This window comes from Coregonus lavaretus, assembly GCF_964263955.1.
Source record: "Coregonus lavaretus genome assembly, chromosome: 16".
In the NCBI taxonomy this organism is placed as follows: domain Eukaryota; kingdom Metazoa; phylum Chordata; class Actinopteri; order Salmoniformes; family Salmonidae; genus Coregonus; species Coregonus lavaretus.
In genome coordinates, this window is record NC_140003.1 from 50,245,925 (window position 1) to 50,265,183 (window position 19,259).

Consider the following 19,259-nt stretch of genomic DNA (forward strand, 5'->3'; position numbering starts at 1 on the left):
CTCTGTTGGAGTGAAGCCCAGCACAGCAAAAACTCTTTCCATCGGGTCTTGTACTTCATCTGGTCCTGGTCCACTTTAGAGAAGGGGACGATGTCACTGCCATAACGATACAACACCCTTTAGAGGAGAGGAGAGAGGAAGGGTGAAGTACACCCATAACAACACCCTTTAGAGAGGGGGACCTTTAGAGAGGAGGAGAGGGAAGGGTGAAGTTACACCCATAACAACACCCTTTAGAAGAGGGAGGAGAGGAGGAAGGGTGAAGTTACACCCATAACAACACCCTTTAGAGAGGAGGAGAGAGGAAGGGTGAAGTTACACCCATAACAACACCCTTTAGAGAGGAGGAGAGAGGAAGGGTGAAGTTACACCCATAACAACACCCTTTAGAGAGGAGGAGAAGGAAGGGTGAAGTTACACCCATAACAACACCCTTTAGAGAGGAGGAGAGGGAAGGGTGAAGTTACACCCATAACAACACCCTTTAGAGAGGAGGAAGAGGAAGGGTGAAGTTACACCCATAACAACACCCTTTAGAGAGGAGGAGAGGGAAGGGTGAAGTTACACCCATAACAACACCCTTTAGAGAGGAGGAGAGAGGAAGGGTGAAGTTACACCCATAACAACACCCTTTAGAGAGGAGGAGAGGGAAGGGTGAAGTTACACCCATAACAACACCCTTTAGAGAGGAGGAGAGGGAAGGGTGAAGTTACACCCATAACAACACCCTTTAGAGAGGAGGAGAGAGGAAGGGTGAAGTTACACCCATAACAACACCCTTTAGAGAGGAGGAGAGGGGAAGGGTGAAGTTACACCCATAACAACACCCTTTAGAGAGGAGGAGAGGGAAGGGTGAAGTTACACCCATAACAACACCCTTTAGAGAGGGGAGAGGGGAAGGGTGAAGTTACACCCATAACAACACCCTTTAGAGAGGAGGAGAGGGGAAGGGTGAAGTTACACCCATAACAACACCCTTTAGAGAGGAGGAGAGGGGAAGGGTGAAGTTACACCCATAACAACACCCTTTAGAGAGGAGGAGAGGGAAGGGTGAAGTTACACCCATAACAACACCCTTTAGAGAGGAGGAGAGGGGAAGGGTGAAGTTACACCCATAACAACACCCTTTAGAGAGGAGGAGAGGGGAAGGGTGAAGTTACACCCATAACAACACCCTTTAGAGAGGAGGAGAGGGAAGGGTGAAGTTACACCCATAACAACACCCTTTAGAGAGGAGGAGAGGGGAAGGGTGAAGTTACACCCATAACAACACCCTTTAGAGAGGAGGAGAGGGGAAGGGTGAAGTTACACCCATAACAACACCCTTTAGAGAGGAGGAGAGGGGAAGGGTGAAGTTACACCCATAACAACACCCTTTAGAGAGGAGGAGAGGGGAAGGGTGAAGTTACACCCATAACAACACCCTTTAGAGAGGAGGAGAGGGGAAGGGTGAAGTTACACCCATAACAACACCCTTTAGAGAGGAGAGAGAGGGAAGGGTGAAGTTACACCCATAACAACACCCTTTAGAGAGGAGGAGAGAGGAAGGGTGAAGTTACACCCATAACAACACCCTTTAGAGAGGAGGAGAGGGGAAGGGTGAAGTTACACCCATAACAACACCCTTTAGAGAGGAGGAGAGAGGAAGGGTGAAGTTACACCCATAACAACACCCTTTAGAGAGGAGGAGAGAGGAAGGGTGAAGTTACACCCATAACAACACCCTTTAGAGAGGAGGAGAGGGGAAGGGTGAAGTTACACCCATAACAACACCCTTTAGGAGGAGGGAGGAGGGGAAGGGTGAAGTTACACCCATAACAACACCCTTTAGAGAGGAGGAGAGGAGGAAGGGTGAAGTTTACACCCATAACAACACCCTTTAGAGAGGAGGAGAGGGAAGGGTGAAGTTACACCCATAACAACACCCTTTAGAGAGGAGGAGAGGGAAGGGTGAAGTTACACCCATAACAACACCCTTTAGAGAGGAGGAGAGAGGAAGGGTGAAGTTACACCCATAACAACACCCTTTAGAGAGGAGGAGAGGAGGAAGGGTGAAGTTACACCCATAACAACACCCTTTAGAGAGGAGGAGAGGGGAAGGGTGAAGTTACACCCATAACAACACCCTTTAGAGAGGAGGAGAGAGGAAGGGTGAAGTTACACCCATAACAACACCCTTTAGAGAGGAGGAGGAGGAAGGGTGAAGTTACACCCATAACAACACCCTTTAGAGAGGAGGAGAGGGGAAGGGTGAAGTTACCACCCATAACAACACCCTTTAGAGAGGAGGAGAGGGAAGGGTGAAGTTACACCCATAACAACACCCTTTAGAGAGGAGGAGAGAGGAAGGGTGAAGTTACACCCATAACAACACCCTTTAGAGAGGAGGAGAGAGGAAGGGTGAAGTTACACCCATAACAACACCCTTTAGAGAGGAGGAGAGAGGGAAGGGTGAAGTTACACCCATAACAACACCCTTTAGAGAGGAGGAGAGAGGAAGGGTGAAGTTACACCCATAACAACACCCTTTAGAGAGGGAGGAGAGGGGAAGGGTGAAGTTACACCCATAACAACACCCTTTAGAGAGGAGGAGAGAGGAAGGGTGAAGTTACACCCATAACAACACCCTTTAGAGAGGAGGAGAGGGAAGGGTGAAGTTACACCCATAACAACACCCTTTAGAGAGGAGGAGAGAGGAAGGGTGAAGTTACACCCATAACAACACCCTTTAGAGAGGAGGAGAGAGGGAAGGGTGAAGTTACACCCATAACAACACCCTTTAGAGAGGAGGAGAGAGGAAGGGTGAAGTTACACCCATAACAACACCCTTTAGAGAGGAGGAGAGGGAAGGGTGAAGTTACACCCATAACAACACCCTTTAGAGAGGAGGAGAGGGAAGGGTGAAGTTACACCCATAACAACACCCTTTAGAGAGGAGGAGAGGGAAGGGTGAAGTTACACCCATAACAACACCCTTTAGAGAGGAGGAGAGGGGAAGGGTGAAGTTACACCCATAACAACACCCTTTAGAGAGGAGGAGAGGGAAGGGTGAAGTTACACCCATAACAACACCCTTTAGAGAGGAGGAGAGAGGAAGGGTGAAGTTACACCCATAACAACACCCTTTAGAGAGGAGGAGAGGGGAAGGGTGAAGTTACACCCATAACAACACCCTTTAGAGAGGAGGAGAGAGGAAGGGTGAAGTTACACCCATAACAACACCCTTTAGAGAGGAGGAGAGAGGAAGGGTGAAGTTACACCCATAACAACACCCTTTAGAGAGGAGGAGAGAGGAAGGGTGAAGTTACACCCATAACAACACCCTTTAGAGAGGAGGAGAGAGGAAGGGTGAAGTTACACCCATAACAACACCCTTTAGAGAGGAGGAGAGAGGAAGGGTGAAGTTACACCCATAACAACACCCTTTAGAGAGGAGGAGAGAGGAAGGGTGAAGTTACACCCATAACAACACCCTTTAGAGAGGAGGAGAGAGGAAGGGTGAAGTTACACCCATAACAACACCCTTTAGAGAGGAGGAGAGAGGAAGGGTGAAGTTACACCCATAACAACACCCTTTAGAGAGGAGGAGAGAGGAAGGGTGAAGTTACACCCATAACAACACCCTTTAGAGAGGAGGAGAGAGGAAGGGTGAAGTTACACCCATAACAACACCCTTTAGAGAGGAGGAGAGAGGAAGGGAAGTTACACCCATAACAACACCCTTTAGAGAGGAGGAGAGAGGAAGGGTGAAGTTACACCCATAACAACACCCTTTAGAGAGGAGGAGAGAGGAAGGGTGAAGTTACACCCATAACAACACCCTTTAGAGAGGAGGAGAGAGGGAAGGGTGAAGTTACACCCATAACAACACCCTTTAGAGAGGAGGAGAGAGGAAGGGTGAAGTTACACCCATAACAACACCCTTTAGAGAGGAGGAGAGGGGAAGGGTGAAGTTACACCCATAACAACACCCTTTAGAGAGGAGGAGAGGGGAAGGGTGAAGTTACACCCATAACAACACCCTTTAGAGAGGAGGAGGGGGAAGGGTGAAGTTACACCCATAACAACACCCTTTAGAGAGGAGGAGAGAGGAAGGGTGAAGTTACACCCATAACAACACCCTTTAGAGAGGAGGAGAGAGGAAGGGTGAAGTTACACCCATAACAACACCCTTTAGAGAGGAGGAGAGGGGAAGGGTGAAGTTACACCCATAACAACACCCTTTAGAGAGGAGGAGAGAGGAAGGGTGAAGTTACACCCATAACAACACCCTTTAGAGAGGAGGAGAGGGTGAGATGATCTCAACCAGTGTCCATCTCAAAGTGCACCTTGGGACCTTCCATGAATTTGTTATACCAGTCAAATGTAGGTTTCTTGAACCTTCTAAAAACACGACTACTGAATGTGTGGCAGGAACCTAGCCATTTGAGACAACACTGGCATCACAAGCAGATTCTCATCTTGATCCCTCTCACGATGATGTCAGAGCGCTCTCACCTTGTATGGTGTCGTCCTTCTGTACCTCAGTCTCTTCATCATCGTTGAGACAGTAAACTACGTCTCTCTTCACGTCGTCTTTCTGGTGCGTCTGAGCATCTACCACCGACCACGACTTCCTGGGCCTCTCCTCACATACCTGCAGGGGTCAGACTACAATCATTCACATCTCCCAGTTTCAGGGACAGTCTGAGTATTAAGAACAGCCCCTCCCTGTCCCCTGGTTGACCTCCCAAATAGCACCCTATCCCCTATATAGTCATGCTATTTGGGCTATGAACCCTGGTCTAAAGTAGTGCACTATATAGGGAATAGGGTCCTATTTGGGCTATGGGCCCTGGTCTAAAGTAGTGCACTATATAGGGAATAGGGTGCTATTTGGGCTATGGGCCCTGGTCTAAAGTAGTGCACTATATAGGGAATAGGGTCCTATTTGGGCTATGGGCCCTGGTCTAAAGTAGTGCACTATATAGGGAATAGGGTGCTATTTGGGCTATGGGCCCTGGTCTAAAGTAGTGCACTATATAGGGAATAGGGTCCTATTTGGGCTATGGGCCCTGGTCTAAAGTAGTGCACTATATAGGGAATAGGGTGCTATTTGGGCTATGGGCCCTGGTCTAAAGTAGTGCACTATATAGGGAATAGGGTCCTATTTGGGACTCAGCCATCCTCTACTTACTGCTTTGTAGCCAACAATCTTGATGGCCAGAGAGCTGCCGATGGTCAGAGTACAGGGCCAGGCCATGGGTCTCTTCTCAATCCGTTTAAACACAGACAACTTCTCTATAGCATCACTGCAGGACAGAGGGGAGAGAACCCAGTCAGAGCAGGACAACCTCAGTCTGTATAAACACATTAGAATATAGCCTCCAACTCAGAGCTAGGACACAGCATCCCAAATGGCACCCTATATGGTGCACTACTTTTGACCAAATCCCTAGAGGCACCCTATACCACCCAATACCACCCTATAGGCACCCAATACCACCCTAGAGGCACCCAATACCGCCCTAGAGGCACCCAATACCACCCTATAGGCACCCAATACCACCCTATACCACCCTAGAGGCACCCAATACCACCCTATAGGCACCCAATACCACCCTATACCACCCTAGAGGCACCCAATACCACCATACGGGCACCCAATACCACCCTAGAGGCACCCAATACCACCCTATACCACCCTAGAGGCACCCAATACCACCATATGGGCACCCAATACCACCCTAGAGGCACCCAATACCACCCTATACCACCCTAGAGGCACCCAATACCACCCTATACCACCCTAGAGGCACCCAATACCACCATATGGGCACCCAATACCACCCTAGAGGCACCCAATACCACCCTATACCACCCTAGAGGCACCCAATACCACCCTAGAGGCACCCAATACCACCATATGGGCACCCAATACCACCCTAGAGGCACCCAATACCACCCTATAGGCACCCAATACCACCCTAGAGGCACCCAATACCACCCTAGAGGCACCCAATACCACCCTATACCACCCTAGAGGCACCCAATACCACCATATGGGCACCCAATACCACCCTAGAGGCACCCAATACCACCCTAGAGGCACCCAATACCACCCTATACCACCCTAGAGGCACCCAATACCACCATATGGGCACCCAATACCACCCTAGAGGCACCCAATACCACCCAATACCACCCTAGAGGCACCCAATACCACCATATGGGCACCCAATACCACCCTAGAGGCACCCAATACCACCCTAGAGGCACCCAATACCACCCTATAGGCACCCTAGAGACACCCAATACCACCCTAGAGGCACCCAATACCACCCTAGAGGCACCCAATACCACCCTAGAGGCACCCAATACCACCCTAGAGGCACCCAATACCACCCTAGAGGCACCCAATACCACCCTATAGACACCCAATACCACCCTAGAGGCACCCAATACCACCCTATAGGCACCCTAGAGACACCCAATACCACCCTAGAGGCACCCAATACCACCCTAGAGGCACCCAATACCACCCTAGAGGCACCCAATACCACCCTAGAGGCACCCAATACCACCCAATACCACCCTAGAGGCACCCAATACCACCCTAGAGGCACCCAATACCACCCTATAGGCACCCAATACCACCCTATAGGCACCCAATACCACCCTAGAGGCACCCAATACCACCCTATAGACACCCAATACCACCCTATAGGCACCCAATACCACCCTAGAGGCACCCAATACCACCCTAGAGGCACCCAATACCACCCTAGAGGCACCCAATACCACCCTAGAGGCACCCAATACCACCCTATAGGCACCCAATACCACCCTATAGGCACCCAATTCCACCCAATACCACCCTATAGCCACCCAATACCACCCAATACCACCCTATAGGCACCCAATACCACCCAATACCACCTATATGCACCCAATACCACCCTAGAGGCACCCAATACCACCCTATAGGCACCCAATACCACCCTAGAGGCACCCAATACCACCCTAGAGGCACCCAATACCACCCTATAGGCACCCAATACCACCCTAGAGGCACCCAATACCACCCTAGAGGCACCCAATACCACCCTATAGACACCCAATACCACCCTAGAGGCACCCAATACCACCCTATAGGCACCCAATACCACCCTATAGGCACCCAATTCCACCCAATACCACCCTATAGCCACCCAATACCACCCAATACCACCCTATAGGCACCCAATACCACCCAATACCACCTATATGCACCCAATACCACCCTAGAGGCACCCAATACCACCCTATAGGCACCCAATACCACCCTATAGGCACCCAATTCCACCCAATACCACCCTATAGCCACCCAATACCACCCAATAGGCACCCAATACCACCCAATACCACCTATATGCACCCAATACCACCCTAGAGGCACCCAATACCACCCTATAGGCACCCAATACCACCCAATACCACCTATATGCACCCAATACCACCCTATAGGCACCCAATACCACCCTATAGGCACCCAATTCCACCCAATACCACCCTATAGGCACCCAATACCACCCAATACCACCCTAGAGGCACCCAATACCACCCTATAGGCACCCAATACCACCCTATAGGCACCCAATACCACCCTATAGGCACCCAATACCACCCTATAGGCACCCAATACCACCCTATAGGCACCCAATACCACCCTATAGGCACCCAATACCACCCAATAGGCACCCAATACCACCCAATACCACCCAATAGGCACCCAATTCCACCCAATACCACCCTAGAGGCACCCAATACCACCCTATATGCACCCAATACCACCCTATAGGCACCCAATACCACCCTATAGGCACCCAATACCACCTATATGCACCCAATAGGCACCCAATACCACCCTATAGGCACCCAATTCCACCCAATACCACCCTATAGGCACCCAATACCACCCAATACCACCCAATAGGCACCCAATACCACCCAATACCACCCTAGAGGCACCCAATACCACCCTATATGCACCCAATACCACCCTATAGGCACCCAATACCACCCTATAGGCACCCAATACCACCCAATACCACCTATATGCACCCAATACCACCCTATAGGCACCCAATACCACCCTAGAGGCACCCAATACCACCCAATACCACCCAATACCACCCTAAAGTAGTGCACCATACAGGAAATAAGGTTTGATTTGGGACGCAGCCCCCAGTGACTTCATCCAGACCATCCTCTTCATCCAGTGACTTCCTACCTGAAGGTGTAGACTTCATCCAGACCATCCTCTTCATCCAGAGACATCATGACCTGCTTGGTCATCTCCAAGCCCTGCTGTTGCTCTCTGGACAGACCTTTACCCCCGTGGGGGGGGCTGGAACCCCCTCCGTCTACAGGGAAGGGTAGGCTGGAGGAACACAGGTTAAAGGTCAGTTTGGAGTCACTTCATGGTTGTGTCCCAAATCTCCAGAGCCTGGTCAAAAGTACTGCATTCTATCGGGAATAGGATGCCGTTTCCGATGAAGCCCTAATGTAGGTGTAATCAATGCTTCCATGATATATAACAAGCCATTAGAGATCTTCTACAGTAGAATAACAATTACACACATGAACTGCAGAGTAATGCCGGCTCTCTTAAGGCTGCCTATGATAATGTCCAGCTGGTCCGGACTGCTCTGTGAGTTCAGGTCTGTGAGCAGGACGATGTTCAGACGCTCATATTTCTTCCCCCTGAAGAACAGTCAAACAGAACAGAGTTACATAGGAAACATTAACACTCACGCATCAACCAAATATGGGAAGGACACAGTAGCGCCTCCAATGGAGTCATTAGTCATATAGAATCATTCTGGTAACACTTTACTTGACACCCAGCGTCATAACACGGTCATAACCATGTCACAACCATGTCACAACCATGTCACAACCTGTCATAACCATGTCACAACCATGTCACAACCTGTCATAACCATGTCACAACCTGTAATAACCATGTCACAACAGTTGACAACTTGTCATAACACTGTCATGACCCATATATTTACACATGTTGTGACATATATTGCGTTATTTTATGGCTGGTTATGCCACCTACATAAGAATGTCAAAACCCACATTTATTCAAATGTGTTTTTTCCCCTGCCAATAAGTTTCCTTTCGTTTGAAAGTTTGTTTCTTAATTATTTTGTTGAATCCTTTACAGTCATGTTTCTCCTCATAATATTTTTAATACACTTCATTACACTGTCATGAAGCATTATGACCATCGTAATCATATAATCCAGATAGGGCTATCACCTACAGGCCCTTACATCAGTCATCAGTCAGAAAGAGGGTGTCTCGTCCTGCTCCTGCATTCATCCCAGTCATCAGTCAATAAGAGGGTGTCTTGTCCTGCTCCTGCATTCATCCCAGTCATCAGTCAGAAAGAGGGTGTCTCGTCCTGCTCCTGCATTCATCCCAGTCATCAGTCAATAAGAGGGTGTCTTGTCCTGCTCCTGCATTCATCCCAGTCATCAGTCATAAAGAGGGTGTCTCGTCCTGCTCCTGCATTCATCCCAGTCATCAGCAACAGAGCATTGGGGTCGGCGCAGGTCTGACAATGTGGCCGCAATTACAATGATCATTTAATATAATCAAGTTCAGAAAATGTGATATAACAACCATAATGTTGACAAGTATGCTATGGTGTAATGGAATGTTTTACCTTGTGTGGTAGGTTAACGCTTAGACTGAACAAAAATACAAACGCAACATGTAAAGTGTTGGTCCCATGTTTCATGAGCTGAAATAAAAGATCCCAGAAATGTTCCCTACCCACCAATGGCTTATTTCTCTCAAACGTTTTACACAAATGTGTTTACATTCCTGTTAGTGAGCATTTCTCCTTTGCCAAGATAATCCATCCACCTGACAGGTTTGGTATATCAAGAAGCTGATTAAACAGCATGATCATTACACAGGTGCACCTTGTGCTGGGGACAATAAAAGGCCACTCTAAAATGTGCAGTTTTGTCACACAACACAACGCCACAGATGTCTCAAGTTGAGGGAGCGTGCAATTGGCATGCTGACAGCAGGAATGTCCACCAGAGCTGTTGCCAGAGAATTGAATGTTCATTTCTCTACCATAAGCCGTCTCCAACGTCGTTTTAGAGAATTTGGCTGGGACTGGCTGCCAAGTGGGTGGGCCCATTCCATCCCAGGCCCACCCATGGCTGTGCCCCTGCCCAGTCATGTGAAATCCATAGATTAGGGCCTAATTTATTTATTTCAATTGACTCATTTCCTTCTATGAACTGTAACTCAGTAAAATATTTGAAGTTGTTGCATGTTGCATTTCTATTGTAGTTCAGTGTAATGAGGTCACAACCAGCCATAAAATAAGGCAATATGGCACTACAGGCCTAAATGTGTTATGACAGTGTTATGACCATACTATGACAAGTTATGTCAGCTGTTACGACATATTTTAACATGGTTATGACCATGTCATAACGTGTTATGACGCTGGATGTCAAGTAAAGTCTTACCATAATAATATACGCTATTTATCAGATGTTTTTATCCAAAGTTTTACCATAATAATAACATTTATCAGATGTTTTTATCCAAAGTTTTACCATAATAATAACATTTATCAGATGTTTTTATCCAAAGTCTTACCATAATAATAACATTTATCAGATGTTTTTATCCAAAGTTTTACCATAATAATAACATTTATCAGATGTTTTTATCCAAAGCCACTTACAGTCATGCATGTATACATTTTTTAGGGATGGGTGGTCCCGGGAATTGAACCCACTCTCCTGGCATTGCAAGAGTCATGCTCGACCAACTGAGCTAGAGAGGATTTGCTTGTGTAAGCCAATTCTATATTCTATTATCAAAGTAGAGATATGTTTCACTTTCACACAGAATGATCTAGCTATCTGAAACTAATCACTTACAGAGTTTCGTTCTGAAGCAGGTCCATGCATACAACAAGAGCATCCAGCCCTGAGGCAACAGGGGTTAAGGAAACAACATTTACATTTACATTATTTAGCAGACGCTCTTATCCAGAGCGACTTACAGGAGCAATTAGGGTTAAGTGCCTTGCTCAAGGGCACATAGACAGATTTTTCACCTAGTTGGCTCGGGGATTAGAACCAGCGACCGTTCGGTTACTGGCACAACGCTCTTAACCACTAAGCTACCTGCCGCCCCAAGTCAGTCGGTCACCAGCAACACAGTTTATTATAGACATAATGGTTCACTGACGACAGCCTAACATCATAAACATTTATTTTGCTAATTGCCTGTTAAATGAATAGCATAAAATAACTCATATGGGCCCAACACTGGACTTAATGGTTTGAAAACACCTTGTCAACAGTGCCGTCTACTGAAGGAGTGAGCGGTGTTCTGTGCTCAGTCAAAGGAAGGATACAGTCAGCCTGTTGACTCCCAGGGTGCACATCATTCTGGATATCTTCCAGCAGCTCAAAGTCTGGGATCATGAGGCGGCGGTGTACTGAGATGTTCTGGTACTGGCCGTCTTTAGCTAGGTCGTTCTTAGTGTTGTCTGACCCAAACAGCACCAGACCCAGCTCATCTTTGTTCTCTGCAAACACCTGCAGGAAAGACAGTCCCAAATGACAGCACATTCCTTATATTAGTGAACTCTCTCTGACCAGGGTCCATTCCCTATATAGCCCACTACCTCTGACCAGGGTCCATTCCCTATATAGCCCACTACCTCTGACCAGGGTCCATTCCCTATATAGCCCACTACCTCTGACCAGGGTCCATTCCCTATATAGCCCACTACCTCTGACCAGGGTCCATTCCCTATATAGCCCACTACCTCTGACCAGGGTCCATTCCCTATATAGCCCACTACCTCTGACCAGGGTCCATTCCCTATATAGCCCACTACCTCTGACCAGGGTCCATTCCCTATATAGCCCACTACCTCTGACCAAGGGATCCATGGAATAAGTTGAGGGTGTAATACAATATTATTAATCTACGATTTATGTTCTTAACCCTGGGGAACAAAAAAAACGATTAAAAAATCCTAAATGTTTTGCCTCATGGCAAAATGTGTAGAATTGCAGGATATTAGCCTGAAAACTGCAACATTTTCTCGCCAATGCCAAGAGCCTTTAAAATGTTCCTTCCCAGGGCCAGAGACTTGGTTCATCCGGCCATGCTCAACCGTAGTCATAGTAAAACGCCTTGTATTTTTATCTCACTCAAGTTGTGCTCTAATGAGGGAGTCCCTGATGAATTTCCTATCACAAAAAGGGGTCCCTGGCCCCAAAACGTTTGAGAACCGCTGTTCTAATGGGTAGAAAGGAGAGAGAGTCACACTCCAGGACCTCTGGCTGTGTTCCAAAATGCACACTTGTGTTCTCCTGTTCTGGCGATCTTCCAAGAACACCTAAGAGAGATACGGTCTAGTATAGGAGAACGGAGCGCTTAAAATCAACTAAATTTGAAACTTAATTCGACGTGACCTCTAACCTAAACAGGAAACTGCATCATCACGCAGCCGGAGTCAACAAAGTTAGCTTTTATGCTAGCTAGCTACGTCTGTTTACATTGTACCCAATGAGCAGTGTCAGCAACTAGTGCTAGCAATTCAGTGAACAGTGAACAAAGGTATTTTACAGATGAGCCCTGAATTCCATAAATTACAGAAAATACACACAAAATATGAATCCAAAATGAAAGCAGAAAGACAAAGTCAAAAACCGAAAACACATTCATCAGTAATAAGGTCCTCCATCAGCTTTTTGAATTGCCCTAGGAGGCACCAGAATATAACATTTAAAAACATTTTGAAGATTGGTCTACAAATAAGGTTCAAGAAAACTAAAAGCTGATTTACATAACTCAGTAGAGACCAAAGTAATTTCCAGACCTAGCCATCCCCGAGACCGGGTGTGGTAACTCATATCTAGAGGGTAGTCATGACGATAGGAACAGTGGGACTTTTTGTAAAAGGAGTAAAGTTCAGGAGTAAAAACAAACAAAATAGAATTATTGTAAAATTGACCGTGTCCATAAAATGTATATAGTATGTATAAGCTGGAAGTAGAGGCCTAAGCATTGTTGTTCACTAATTTACTCCAATTAGGGATGTCTTTGTCAGTGGGCAAACGTACAAAATCAGCAGGGGATCAAATACTTTTCCCCCCCTCACTGTATATACATACAGCATCTCAATGCATTTGAGCCAATCAGTTGTGTTGTGACAAGGTAGGGGTGGTATACAGAAGATAGCCCTATTTGGTAAAAGACCAAGTCCATATTATGGCAAGAACAGCTCAAATAAGCAAAGAGAATCATTACTTTCAGACATGAAGGTCAGTTTTACACACTCCATAGAGCTCAGAGACAGGATTTTGTTGAGGCACAGATCTGGGGAAGGGTACCAAAAAATGTCTGCAGCATTGAATGTCCACAAGAACACAGTGGCCTCCATCATTCTTAAATGGAAGAAGTTTGGAACCACCAAGACTCTTCCTAGAGCAGGCCGCCCGGCCAAACTGAGCAATCGGGGGAGAAGGGCTTTGGTCAGGGAGGTGACCAAGAACCCAATTGTCACTCTGACAGAGCTCTAGACTTCATATGTGGAGATGGGAGAACCTTCCAGAAGGACAACCATCTCTGCAGCACTCCACCAATCAGGCCTTTATGGTAGAGTGGCCAGACGGAAGCCACTCCTCATTAAAAGGCACATGACAGTCCGCTTGGAGTTTGCCAAAAGGCACCTAAAGGACTGTCAGACCATGAGAAACAACATTCTCTTGTCTGATGAAACCAAGATTGAACTATTTGGCCTAAATGCCAAGCGTCACGTCTGGAAGAAACCTGGCACCATCCCTACGGTGAAGCATGGTGGTGGCAGCATCATGCTGTGGGGATGTTTTTCAGCGGCAGGGACTGGGAGACTAGTCAGGATCGAGGGAAAGATGAACGGAGCAAAGTACAGAGAGATCCTATGGGGTATTATTGTATTATCAATTTTAGAATAAGGCTGTAACCTAACAAGGGGTCTGAATCCTTTCTGAACGACCTGTGTATGGAGCACGGTTACATGCATAATGCGATTATTGTGGATAGTTTGGTTAATATAATACTTTTAAACAGTTACCTGCTTTGCAAGAAGAACGATTTCCCTAATAATCCTGCATACATGGACACATCTGAAATCAGGCCACCTGATGGGACTTTGATAAATGCAGGGAAGCTATCCCTACCCGGTGCTGGCGCATAAGAGGGAAGCTATCCCTACCCGGTGCTGGCGCATAAGAGGGAAGCTAGCCCTACCCGGTGCTGGCGCATAAGAGGGAAGCTAGCCCTACCCGGTGCTGGCGCATAAGAGGGAAGCTAGCCCTACCCGGTGCTGGCGCATAAGAGGGAAGCTAGCCCTACCCGGTGCTGGCGCATAAGAGGGAAGCTAGCCCTACCCGGTGCTGGCGCATAAGAGGGAAGCTAGCCCTACCCGGTGCTGGCGCATAAGAGGGAAGCTAGCCCTACCCGGTGCTGGCACATGTGCAGATCGAACACACCTTAAATCGGCGTTCCAGCGGTGTTCACGTCCTAATAATTTGAAAGATGGCTCAGAAAAGCAGGTGTTTTAATCGGCGTATGCTGACTTCCATTTTGACCTTAATGCCAAGCAGAGTACGGTGTTTACATGACTAATGCCAAGCAGAGTACGGTGTTTACATGACTAATGCCAAGCAGAGTAAGGTGTTTACATGACTAATGCCAAGCAGAGTAAGGTGTTTACATGACTAATGCCAAGCAGAGTAAGGTGTTTACATGACTAATGCCAAGCAGAGTAAGGTGTTTACATGACTAATGCCAAGCAGAGTAAGGTGTTTACATGACTAATGCCAAGCAGAGTAAGGTGTTTACATGACTAATGCCAAGCAGAGTAAGGTGTTTACATGACTAATGCCATACTCGGCCTTCTGCCATAATCAGTTTAATATTGAATTATTAGTGTGAATGTGAACTTATTCATTGAGTTCTAACACGAATAACAACAGAATTGATTCTCAGTACCTGTTAGTGAATTGACACCAACCAGAATAATTTTACGTGGTGTCCTCCTCTCGCAAATTGCCTAGTCTGCTGCTACATCGTTGTGGACGTATGACAGGTAAGGTTTTCTTAGCGATTTTTTTTTTTTTCCCCTTTTTCGTGATATCCAATTGCGATCTAATTACGATCTTGTCTCATCGCTCCAACGGGCTCGGGAGAGGCGAAGGTCGAGTCATGCGTCCTCCAAAACATGACCCGCCAAACCACGCTTCTTATCACCCGCCCGCAAGCTGCACCAACATGCCGGAGGAAACACTGTTCAACTGAAGTCAGCATGCAGGCGCCTGGCCCGCCACAAGGAGTCACTAGAGCGCGATGAGCCAAGTCCCCCCGGCCAAACCCTCCCTTAACCTGGACGACGCTGGGCCAATTGTGCGCCGCCCTATGGGACTCCCGGTCAGTTGTGACACAGCCTGGGATCGAACCCGGGTCTGTAGTGACGCCTCAAGCACTGCGATGTAGTGCCTTAGACCGCTGTGCCACTCGAGAGGGACAGGTAAGCTTTTATGCATTGCACAGAGGTTGAACCAAATAAATAAATAGCGAAATAATTATGAAAATAGCCAGAATAGTTTCACTGTGAAGCTTATATTGCATTAGGACTGCTGGTGCTATATTTCCAATGAGAAGGTTTGCATTGTGATAAATTCATACAACTATTACACCCATGCATATTATGAAATAACACTGATGTTCACGATAGCTTGGTTTTATGTTCACCGTATGCAGTGATAACTCAATGATAGGCAATATGATGCAATACAATTAGAAGGCCTAGACTTCTTCATCCAGCTAAATGCATTGGATACAAAACACTGGCATATAAAGGAGAACATCTTCAATGTAATGATATGCATGCCTATCAAACAGGAATATATATTAAATGAATACACCATTGTAATATAATATGCCATTTAGCAGACGCTTTTATCCAAAGCGACTTACAGTCATGCGTGCATACATTTTTGTGTATGGGTGGTGCCGGGGATCGAACCCACTACGTTACAAGCGCCGTGCTCTACCAGCTGAGCTACAGAGGACCACATTAATATTATTAATGCCTTTCTCTCTCCCTGCAGGGGATTAGACAGATGAACTGCAGCCCCCACATGCCCAAGCCTCAAACCCAAAACCGTGGGGAGACTTGCCATTTTTTATAATATTAATCCATTTATTGGTTTTCCTGTATCTGTGCATGAATCCTTAGAACACAGTCCATTGTAGTTTCCTTAGTCATATGTACAGGAAGGATACACATGGTCCAATGAAACGCTTCCTTGCAGGTTCCTTCTCAACAATACAAGCAGATAATAAAATAAAACGAAGTTAAAGTAAACGGCTCAGAATCAGACGTTTATCATCCCCAAGTAAGGGACATCAAGGAGATGAACATTCAACAGTTTGTTCAGTACATGAGGGCAAATTAAGTCATGACAGCCACAGGTTTTTTTTTTTTTATACACAGGACAATACAGGTTTTTGTTTCAGCCCTTCACTAAACACCTCATTCAACTAAATGTGGTCTCAATTATAGATGAATAGCTGAACACGGTTTTTGTGCTGGGCAGGAATAAAAACTTGCACACAGTGGAAAACCTTGGGCCAGAAACCACCCACGTCCATTTTAGAATGAGCTTCATATGTTACAATGAGCTGACAATTCTGCATGATAGAGAACATGTGTGGATCTATGTCTAACATAGTGACGTTGCACACTTCTGAATAAAGTCCTGACTGCTGGATGCAGCAGTTGTTAGCTAGAATGCTAACACTCATTGATATAGGCTGTAGCAAAAGCTAGCCAAAGTGCCATTTTACTGGTTGAAGTGTTTTTTAAAGTATAATGCAGTTGACTTGTGATGACAAACATTCATACAAGTCTTAAAATCCCATTATAATCATAAAGTAGCGTGAAATGAACTCATAAGCAACATGTAAAAGAGGCCCTCTATAAGAACTTCCCCTTGTTCTGCCACCAACTTCCGCACATCACCGTCGTGCGCCAATGTTTGGAAACACAGAAAGGGGTCTAGAACTTCTGGTCACCTTAGTACATACTCGCCTTTTCACGTTCTTATGTTTGGAATCACACTTGAAAAATGACAGTTGACTTCTTACTCGCTACACGCTCTAGATAGAACACAAGTATGCATTTTGGAACAGCCACAGTTCTTTATAAAAAAATAATCACAACAATGTTAACATGATTGCTCTCGTCCTCCCTTGTCTCCTTCTCAAAGCGCATTGGAGCAAAAGATCTGCGGTTCCTCCCCTCGGATCTTCTCCTCCAATGGGTTTCGAGAAGGACGCAGAGAAGAGAGGACATGAGGAATCTAAGTAATACAATCGAGATTCACCCACAGAATCAGAGAGACTACCTGGCGCTGAACAAACTTCTGGATGACTTTCTTGGCCTGTTGGAAGGGCGGTTCCTGTCCCGGGGCAGAGTTGGACATGGAGAAACCAACATCCAGACACAGAACAAAAGCTGTCTAGTATCGAAACACAGAGAGGACATACCTTTAATTATTCAAATTGTACAGTACAATACACATACTGGTGTTGTGTTCTGACTCATAGTTAGTAATGCATGAAGGCAGAAGCCATTAGATCAGTCCTTTGATCAACATACTGCCAGTGATCAACATGTCGCTACATGTCCTGGGCGTATTCATTACACCGATTCTGTTGCAAAACGTTTCTTAAACAGAAGCAAACGGAATGGGGAAGGACCTACCTCAATTTTTCAAATGCACAAGTACAGTGAAATGCCTTTCTTGCAAGCTCTAAACCTAACAATGCAGTTGCAAAAATGTTTGGCTAATGATTACACCCCTAGGGTGTTACGCAGATTATATTACGAAACGGTTTACTTCAAGCGGAAAACGTTTTCAAACGAAAACAAATTTCTATTGACAAATGCATGTGGCTAGGTCCCTCCCCGTTTCGTTTCCGTCAAGACGTAATGAATACACCCATGGATTGATGTGACGATATTGTGAGAGAAATAGCCATGGCGTAAATCACCAATATCATCACAAACAACTGTAGCTAGCTAAAGTTAATTAAAGTTAACTAGATAGCTGAGTGATTCTAGCGGACTAAACTCCACGGTGAAGGACTTCCTTCATCGTGGAGTTTATAGTCCGCTAGTTAACAAACTAATGGAAAATTGCTCATGGAAAAATTCGCTACTAAAATGTATGAACTAGCTAGCATCTAGATATGTTTTAGTCCTTAATAGTTATCTCGATTTCTTAAACATCAATAATAGTCTGCAAGATATGATTCACTGAATTTAGAAGAACTTGCCTTCGCTGACCGCGCCATCTTGATTTCCTTTCCCTCGCTTTCCCTCGCTCTTTTATGAGTCCGGAGGGGAAGCAAACGTAAGGTAAGAAAAGTTCCCACTAGCTATGTTTCCATCCAATTGGCGACAGATTTTCATGCGAATATTCTAAAATTCCGCATAAAAACAATAAACGCATTTTTTCACCAGATATGTGTTTTTTTGAGGGGGGGGGGGTAAAGGGCAGTGAGTGATGACATAGTGCACACAACATTTAATTTTTCACTTACATTTTCATGTACTAAATAAACATTATAAGTTCAATGGGTTTCCATCGCATTTTGAACTCTACGGATAGTTTAGTCACAAAACTACTCTGGTCTTGGCACATGCACTCTATCCAGCATCTTGCCAATACAGTGCGCCAACACATCATTGTGTTGGTGCCGACAAAGATGGTGGCCTCGCGACTAGCTCTTAGGAAACTTTGCGGTATTTTGTATTTTTAAGTGTTATGTTTTACATTTTTAGCTCAGAAAATGTTTTGCATCATCACATACAAAAACTATTGGATATCAGAGCGGCGGTAACTCACCAGAACTACCAGCATTACGACTTTCCAGAAGCAGATCCTTTGTTCGCTCTCCCCAGAGCAACTGAACTGAATCCAGAGGCCGACCCAAAACATAATAATATGCCATTTAGCAGACGCTTTTATCGAAAGCGACTTACATTTACATTTACGTCATTTAGCAGACGCTCTTATCCAGAGCGACTTACAAATTGGTGCATTCACCTTATAGCCAGTGGGATAACCACTTTACAATGTGTTTTTTTTTTTGTTGGGGTAAGGGAGGGGTAGAAGGAT

The 19,259-nt window shown here is 46.0% G+C and overlaps 1 protein-coding gene across 1 annotated transcript in view; it reads right to left on the reverse strand.

Moving 5' to 3' along the window:
- Positions 1-18,452, reverse strand: part of LOC311143554 (X-ray repair cross-complementing protein 5-like) — a 47,039-nt gene extending 28,587 nt beyond the window's left edge. Inside the window, exons 1-9 of the mRNA XM_084179407.1 lie at positions 18,415-18,452; positions 17,481-17,594; positions 11,429-11,612; positions 10,947-10,995; positions 8,602-8,724; positions 8,252-8,401; positions 5,177-5,291; positions 4,498-4,636; positions 34-112 (exon numbers count right to left, since the gene is read on the reverse strand). Of these exons, the coding sequence (XP_084035533.1) occupies positions 34-112; positions 4,498-4,636; positions 5,177-5,291; positions 8,252-8,401; positions 8,602-8,724; positions 10,947-10,995; positions 11,429-11,612; positions 17,481-17,594; positions 18,415-18,432 (971 nt within the window). The 5' untranslated portion in view covers positions 18,433-18,452. The remainder of the gene's footprint in view (positions 1-33; positions 113-4,497; positions 4,637-5,176; positions 5,292-8,251; positions 8,402-8,601; positions 8,725-10,946; positions 10,996-11,428; positions 11,613-17,480; positions 17,595-18,414) is intronic.
- Between the last annotated feature and the right edge of the window lie 807 nt (positions 18,453-19,259).